The sequence below is a fragment of the Oncorhynchus kisutch genome, linkage group LG18 (genome assembly GCF_002021735.2).
Source record: "Oncorhynchus kisutch isolate 150728-3 linkage group LG18, Okis_V2, whole genome shotgun sequence".
In the NCBI taxonomy this organism is placed as follows: Eukaryota; Metazoa; Chordata; class Actinopteri; order Salmoniformes; family Salmonidae; genus Oncorhynchus; species Oncorhynchus kisutch.
The window spans coordinates 70,717,471-70,726,082 of NC_034191.2; the positions used below are offsets into that span (position 1 = coordinate 70,717,471).

At 39.8% G+C, this 8,612-nt stretch overlaps 1 protein-coding gene across 2 annotated transcripts; it reads left to right on the plus strand.

The window, feature by feature from the left end:
- Positions 1-558: 558 nt before the first annotated feature.
- Positions 559-8,322, plus strand: ly86 (lymphocyte antigen 86). 2 transcript variants are annotated; one of them, XM_031795233.1, is made up of 5 exons: positions 559-929; positions 2,310-2,399; positions 3,001-3,129; positions 7,246-7,297; positions 7,419-8,322. In XM_031795233.1, exons 1-4 carry the CDS (start codon positions 854-856, stop codon positions 7,266-7,268), a joined length of 318 nt encoding a protein of 105 aa, XP_031651093.1. In that variant the 5' UTR covers positions 559-853; the 3' UTR covers positions 7,269-7,297; positions 7,419-8,322. The 2 variants fall into 2 exon arrangements, with proteins under 2 accessions (XP_031651093.1, XP_020364523.1); XM_020508934.2 differs by having other exon boundaries at positions 559-769.
- The last annotated feature ends 290 nt before the right edge of the window (positions 8,323-8,612 follow it).

Genomic DNA, 8,612 nt, shown 5'->3' on the forward strand with positions numbered 1-8,612 from the left:
TCTTACTGAGATTTACTGTCAGTGCCCAGGTCTGACAGAATCTGTGCAGAAGATCTAGGTGCTGCTGTTGGCCCTCCTTGGTTGGGGACAGAAACACCAGATCATCAGCAAACAGTAGACATTTGACTTCAGATTCTAGTAGGGTGAGGCCGGGTGCTGCAGACTGTTCTAGTGCCCTCAGCAATTTGTTGATATATATGTTGAAGGGGGTGGCTCGCTCTCTCTCTCTCTCTCTCTCTCTCTCTCTCTCTCTCTCTCTCTCTCTCTCTCTCTCTCTCTCTCTCTCTCTCTCTCTCTCTCTCTCTCTCTCTCTCTCTCTCTCTCTCTCTCAATTAAATTTCAATGTAAGGGCTTTAATCACATGGGAAACATATGTTAACATTGCCAAAGCAAGTTAAGTAGATAATAAACAGTCTCTCTCTCTCTCTCTCTCTGTCTGTCTGTGTGTCTGTGTCTCACACTCATTATCTTTCTCACACACACACACACACACACACACACACACACTGAAATTGGGGAAGTCTGTCATGCTGGTTACTTCCTCTTGCTGTGCGGAGAGCAAAGATCAGTCACCCAGTGAGAGCCTGGTCTTAAGTCCTGACAAGATCCAAAGAGTGTATGGAAGGAACTATGCCTCACCAAGCTCTGCTCTTGGTTCTAGCTATCCTGCTGGCCTACTGACCCCAGTGGGGGTTAGTTCAGGAGGTCCAAGGACCTGTCCACACTATTTGCAACATGGACAAACTGCAGATATTCTATCACAGCTGTGGTGAGTTTTAAAGAAAATATTCCTTTTCATTTGCAAAGCAACTCACTATGTGATAATACGGCAGTAAAAAAACACTGGGCACAGATGTCAATTCAACATCTACTCCACGTTGGAAACAACACTGAGTCAACCAGCAAACATGACAGTGATGAGGCAAAAAGTGAGTTAATGTTAGCGACTACTGCCTACCAAGAAGGTATTATTGAACTGCACGTTTGGATTCCTTGACGCTGAGTAGAGCTATAGCACTACCACAGTGGGGCTACAGTGCCTTCAGAAACTATTCACACCCCTTGACTTTTTCCACATTTTGTTGTGTTACAGCCTGCATTTCAAATGGTAAGGGATTTTATTTTGTGGCCTACACACAATACCCCATAATGTCAAAGTGGAATGATGGTTTTAGAATATTATTATTTATTTTTTTACAAATGAATTAAACATGAAAAGCTGAAATGTCTTGAGTCAATAATTATTCAACCCCTTTGTTATAGCAAGCCTAAATATGTTCAGGAGTGAAAATGTGCTTAACAAGTCGCATAATAATTTGCAGGGACTCACTCTGTATGGTTGCACAGTTTAATGGCTGTGTTGGGAGAAAACTGAGGATGGATCAACAACATTGTAGTTACTCCACAATAATAAACTAATTGACAGTGAAAAGAAGGAAGTCTTTACAGAATAAAAATATTCCAAAACATGCATCATGTTTGCAACAACTAAAGTAATACTGCAAAAACACTTCGTTTTTTCCTGAATACAAAGTGTTATGTTTGGGGGAAATCCAATACAACACATTACTTAGAACTACTCTCATTATTTTCAAGCATAGGCTGCTTCATGTTATGGGCATGGTTGTAATAATTAAGGACTGGTTTTTTTTTTCAGGACAAAAAATACATGGAATTGAACTAAGCACAGGCAAAGTCCTAGAGGAATACCTGATTCAGTCTGCTTTCCACCAAACGCTGGAAGATTAATTCATCTTTCAGCAAGACAATAACCTAAAACACAAGGCCAAATTTAGTTGCTTACCAAGAAGACTGTGGCGAAGTCACAGTTTTGACAACATTTTTTAAAAACTAGGCAAGTCAGTTAAGAACAAATTCTCATTTACAATGACGGCCTACCCCTGCCAAACCCTAACAATGCTGGGCCAATTGTGCACAACCTTATGTTGTGATACAGCCTGGAATCGAACCAGGGTCGAACCAGGGTCTGTAGTGACGCTTCTAGCACCTAGAGGCAGTACCTTACAAATGTTAGAACTTTTCTTCCACTTTGAAGTTAGAGTATTTTGTGTAGATTGCTGACAAAAATGACAATTCAATTCATTTTAATCCCACTTTGAAACACAATTTTAAAAAAAAATTGGTCAATGGGTGGGAATACTTTCTGAAGGCACTGTATTTTTTACCAAATTGCTGTACTGTGATAGTCATGTCAGTTTCATTTTCTGGTTTCATTCATTTCTTCTTCTCATAAGAAAATGTAAAAAAATGTCTTAAGTTGCTTTAATATTTCTGTTTGTTTTTTCCAGACCCTTTACAGGACATTGGCATCATTGTTAACACATGCCTTCCCATGCCACCATCCTACAAGGGCAATTTGAGAGTGTCACTTCTGCTTCGTGAGTTCAATATTTCTTTGGTCTTCCCTTTGTTGATTGTTTGCACTTCCCTTCCTAACAAAGCCACTGGTGTTATAGCTCCCTTACGCCGACCATAAGATTGACCCTAACTTAATGGTACACATCAATATGAAATGTAGAGATTGAATGAATAGAACTGACATCATAATTCCCTCTCTCACTGTAAAAGATGAGGTTGAAACACTCCACATCATCAACAAACAGCGCTTACCGCCTGAGTATGAGTGTATGTTTTCAAACATATTGCCCTGAAGAATACTGTAGGAAATAAATCAATTCAACTGCATCCACCCATTGGGAAAAGACGCCAGATCATCATCATTCAATTTAGGTTGGTAAATGGTATGTAATTGCATTGTCAGCATGAACACTCTGAATAAGCCAATAAGCCTTGAAATCCTATTGTTGATTTAAGGCAGAAATCAAGGTAAATTATTTACTTTTGGCAAATTCACCCCGCCTGCTACATTGATGCTATGTGAAAGCTACAATGATCCTAAATTAAAACTAGGTTGAGTCACACAATTTTTCCCCAGCAGGAAGTGAGTGTTTGCCCTCTCTGTGTATCCTTCTCCCACAGGGCAGTCTATTGAGGAGCTATACCTGTCTACTACTGTGCTCACAGGAGTGGTGGCTCCGTCATCCCATGACGAGCCCCTGTGCCTGCCCGATTTCCCCCGCTTCTCCTTCTGCTCCTGGAAGAAAGGAGGTATGTGTGGTACTAATAGCAGATCAGGGCTGGAACTCAATCATACCCAGTAACTACCATAGCTATGCTCACTTTGTTTACAAACTTCACTGTATGGTAGTACTGTAGTTGTAGGTTTTTATATAGCCCAGTCTGTGAGTTTATTTGACAATGGGGGGAAAAAACTATGGTGTAAATACAGAAATGCGGGTTTGATTGAATTAAGCCCCATGTCAAGAAAAACTCACCCTAAAAATAACATCTTAAGTCTTTCTCTTGCATTAAATGCACACCGTATTACAGAGTAGAGGACAGTGCCTTCAGGACAGTGCCTTCAGGACAGTGTCTTCAGGATAGTGCCTTCAGAAAGTATTCATACCCCTTGACTTATTCCAGATTTTCTTGTGTTGTTGGATTTGCCCCAAACATGACACTTTCTAATCAGGACAAAACATTCATTGCTTTGCTGCATTTGTTGCAGTATTGCTTTAGTGCCTTGTTTCAAACAGGTTGCATGTTTTGGAATATTTGTATTCTGTACAGGCTTCCTTCTTTTCACTCTGTCATTTAGGTTAGTATCAAATCAAATCAAATTGTATTTGTCACATACACATGGTTAGCAGATGTTAATGTGAGTGTATCGAAATGCTTGTGCTTCTAGTTCCGACAACGCAGTAATAACCAATGAGTAATCTAACCTATCAATTTCACAACAACTACCTTATACACACAAGTGTAAAGGAATGAAGAATATGTACATAAAAAATATATGAATGAGTGATGGTACAGAACTGCATAGGCAAGATGCAGTAGATGGTATCGAGCACAGTATATACACATGAGATGAATAATGTAAGTTATGTAAACATATAAAAGTGGCATTGTTTAAAGTGGCTAGTGATACATGTATTACATCAAGATGCAGTAGATGGCATATAGTACAGTATATACATATGAGATGAGTAATGTAGGGTATGTAAACATTATATAAAGTGGCATTGTTTAAAGTGGCTAGAGATACATTTTTCCATCCATTTTTACATTGTTAAAGTGGCTAGAGATACATTTTTCCATACATTTTTCCATTGTTAAAGTGGCTGGAGTTCAGTCCGTATGTTGGCAGTAGCCACTCAATGTTAGTGATGGCTGTTTAACAGTCTGATGGCCTTGAGATAGAAGCTGTTTTTCAGTCTCTCGGTCCCTGCTTTGATGCACCTGTACTGACCTCGCCTTCTGGATGATAGCGGGGTGAACAGGCAGTGGCTCGAGTGGTTGTTGTCCTTGATGACCTTTATGGCCTTCCTGTAACATCGGGTGGTGTAGGTGTCCTGGAGGGCAGGTAGTTTGCCCCCGGTGATGCGTTGTGTAGGCTGCACTACCCTCTGGAGAGCCTTACGGTTATGGGCAGAGCAGTTGCCATACCGGGTGGTGATACAGCCCGACAGGATGCTCTCAATTGTGCATCTGTAAAAGTTTGTGAGTGCTTTTGGTGACAAGCCAAATTTCTTCAGCCTCCTGAGGTTGAAGAGGCGCTACAGCGCCTTCTTCACCACGCTGTCTGTGTGGGTGGACCAATTCAGTTTGTCCGTGATGTGTACGCCGAGGAACTTAAAACTTACTACCCTCTCCACTACTGTCCCGTTGATGTGGATAGGGGGGTGCTCCCTCTGCTGTTTTCTGAAGTCCACGATCAACTCCTTTGTTTTGTTGACGTTGAGTGTGAGGTTATTTTCCTGACACCACACTCCGAGGGCCCTCACCTCCTCCCTGTAGGCCGTCTACTACGATATTGTTGATCCATCCTCAGTTTTCTACTATCACAGCCATTAAACTCTGTTACTGTTTAAAAGTCACTATTGGCCTTATGGTGAAATCCTTGAGTGGTTTCCTTCCTCTCCACCAACTGAGTTAGGAAGGACGCCTGTATTTTTGTAGTGGCTGGGTATATTGATACTCCCTCCAAAGTGTAATTAATAACTTTACCATGCTCAACAGGATATTCAATGCCTGCTTTTTATCCATCTACCAATAGGTGCCCTTCTTTGCGAGGCATTGGAAAACATCTCTGGTCTTTGTGGTTGAATCTGTGTTTTAAATGAATTGCTCGACTGAGGGACCTTACAGATACAGTACCAGTCAAAAGTTTGGACACAGCTACTCATTCAAGGGTTTTTCTTTATTTTTACTATTTTCTACATTGTAGAATAATAGTGAAGACATCACAACGGTGAAATAACACATATGGAATCATGTAGTAAGCAAATAAGTGTTAAACAAATCAAAATAGATTTTAGATTTTATATTCATCAAAATAGCCACCCTTTACCTTGATGACAGCTTTGCACACGCTTAGCATTCTCTCAACCAGCTTCACCTGGAATGCTATACCAACAGTCTTGAAGGGGTTCCCACATATACTGAGCACTTGTTGGCTGCTTTTCCTTCACTCTGTGGTCCAACTCATCCAAAACCAGATGGGATGCTGTGTTAGCCATGCTGGTTAAGTGTGCCTTGAATTCTAAATAAATCACCAACAGTATCATCAGCAAAGCATCCCAACACCTTAACACCTCCTCCTCCATGCTTCACGGTGGGAACCACACATGCAGAGATCATCCGTTCACCTACGGTCTTATAAAGACACGGCGGTTGGGGGAAAAAATGAACAGATGTCCACTGGTCTAATGTCAATTGCTTGTGTTTCTTGACCCAAGCAAGTCTCTTCTTCTTATTGGTCTCCTTTAGTAATAGTTTCTTTGCAGCAATTCGACCACAAAAGCCTGATTCATGCAGTCTCCTCTGAACAGTTGATGTTGAGATGTGTCTGTTACTTGAACCTAGTGAAGCATCTAATTTAGGCTGCAATCTGAGGTGCAGTTAACTCTCATGAATTATCTTCTGCAGCAGAGGTAACTTTGGGTTTTCCTGTCCTGTGACTGTCCTCATGAGAGCCAGTTTCATCATTGCTCTTGATAGTTTTTGCAACTGCACTTGAAGAAACGTTCAAAGTTCCTGCAATTTTTCCTCATTGACTGACCTTCATGTTGTTTGCCTTCGCTTATTTGACCTGTTCTTTCCACAATATGGACTTGGTCTTCTACCAAATAGGGCTGTCTTCTGTATACCACCCCTAACTTGTCACAACACCACTGATTGGCTCAAAAACATAATTCCACTTTTACATTATGGGGTATTGTGTGTAAGCCAGTGACAAAGACACCTACATTTAATCCACTTAAAATGTAGGCTGGAACTGTCACGGTCTTCCTCTCGTCATCTGAAGAGGAGAGGCGAGAAGGATCAGAGGACCAATATGCGGCGTGGTATGTGTTCATAGTGAATTTTAATTAAAGAAAGAACTGAACACTATACAAAAGAGTAACAAAAAACCAAATACAACCGTGAAGCTACAAATGAGACCTGTGCTGAAACAAGCCACTAACATAGACAATCACCCACAAACAAACAGTGCAACCCAGGCTACCTAAGTATGATTCTCAATCAGAGACAACTAATGACACCTGCCTCTGATTGAGAACCATACTAGGCCGAAACATAGAAATACCCAAATCATAGAAAAACAAACATAGACTGCCCACCCAACTCACGCCCTGACCATACTAAATAAATACAAAAACAAAGGAAATAAAGGTCAGAACGTGACAGGAACACAACAAAAGGTGGAAAAAGTCAAGAGGTGTGAAGGGACTTTCTGAAGGGACTGTATGTGTAGGTTATGTTTTGTTGATTGGCCTTTCTAGGGAGTTTTTCCTAGCCACCGTGCTTCTACACCTGCATTGCTTGCTGTTTGGGGTTTTAGGCTGGGTTTCTGTACAGCACTTTGAGATATCAGCTGATGTACGAAGGGCTATATAAATACATTTGATTTGATTTGATTTGATCCATATACACATTTGTCAGAGGGCATATAGGCCTTATGCTAAAATGTAAGTTATACTGTTGAAAACATGGACAGAATATATAGACGCATTAACAGAAGGCATTAGCAGGGTGCACTCTAGCACAATGGTGTACAAAAATGAATGATACATTGAATAGATTGATGAATAATATACCATTTTGGTTCTCTTGGATGTGTTTCTTAAACTTTACATTTCAGTGTGTGTTTATTTGCAGAATTGATTATGAAAAACCAGTGAAGTTGAAGAATCTGGACAATTTACCACTGGTAAACTTGTGTGCAATTGTTATTTGATATTGATTGCATCTGATATTGTGAAGTGTATATTTGGACTCATTCTTGTGAATTTTATATTATGCATTTATTCTTCCTCTGCTCTCCTCTCCAGGGTCAACAGGATGTGCATGTTGTTTTGGTGAACCAATACGGTTACCACATTGCCTGCTTCAATGTCACTTTCATAAAAGATAGGGGAGACAAAGGTTTAATATGAATTAGATTACATAAGGGATGAGAGGAGAATAATAAATCAATTTGGCCATATTTGGTCAATAGTTTTAGGATAGTGTGGTGAATGCTACGGAAATAACGAACAATGTACTGAGATATTATCTGTGTTTGCAATACTTTAGATTTGTCATTCTATAAACATATAGAATTTTTGGACACAGATTAAGCCTAGTATTAGATTTAAAACTACTTTGAATGAAGAATCTCTCTTAAACATGCTTCTTCTTAGTCTAAAACTACGCTTAATCTGTGTCTGGGAAACCGGCCCATGTACAAAACGAAACCACGTACAAAACGAAACCATTTGAATAAAACTGACCTGCATCATAATTCAAATAACATTAATTAGAAACCCATGTTTTGTGAAAGTGAATAATGTCAGTCTAAATACAGTTTGTTCAAGTATACATTCTTGTAAATTAGTTATTTCTTATTTGCTCTGCAGGTTCTCTGATTCCCTTGCTACATATTTCAACAAACAAATTAGGTTTCTTAACGTCCTTCTGACTACTGATGATTCCAAAATGAAACTCTTACTTAAAATAAACAGTTGAAAAGCGAACATGTCCTCTGACTGAGTAGGCATACATCAGCAGTTTCAAGTCTGGTCCACTAGAGGGCCCACTCTTTTCAGTGTGAGACAGTACACGGATAATTCTCCATGCCAAACGTGAGAAGTTCCTTGTTGGTTTTATTGTTGACATAATTTGTGAACCCATTTCTGTATCCTGTTACATCAATGTCACTGTGTTATTTATCAATAAAGGTGCTCTGTGGTCGAATTGGAGAGTGATGCTATTTTAGCTGGATGTTGATACATTGTTGCTTTTGGTGATTGTACATGTGAATTTGGATACATTGTTATAGGCAATACAATATTATTGTTTCCATGTATTCAACTTTTTATTGTCTTTGTAGACTCCTTTTCTCTTTGTCAAATGCTTCACTCACTGTGTGGACTTTCTAAGCAGAAGATGGCTTGGGTCATTATCAGAGAAAGGAGTCTGTGTTTCAGTGCTAGGAGTCACTGAAAAAACATAAAATAAAAGTCACAAGAGCTCATTCTGAATAA

What these genes read in the sequence shown, in the direction of transcription:
- ly86 (XM_031795233.1), top strand. Translation starts at nt 854, where the DNA reads ATGTCAATTCAACATCTACTCCACGTTGGAAACAACACTGAGTCAACC. An exon ending in TGACAGTGATGAGGCAAAAA is followed by an intron (nt 930 to 2,309) that starts GTGAGTTAATGT and finishes TGTTTTTTCCAG; the next exon opens with ACCCTTTACAGGACATTGGC. An exon ending in CTGCTCCTGGAAGAAAGGAG is followed by an intron (nt 3,130 to 7,245) that starts GTATGTGTGGTA and finishes GTTTATTTGCAG; the next exon opens with AATTGATTATGAAAAACCAG.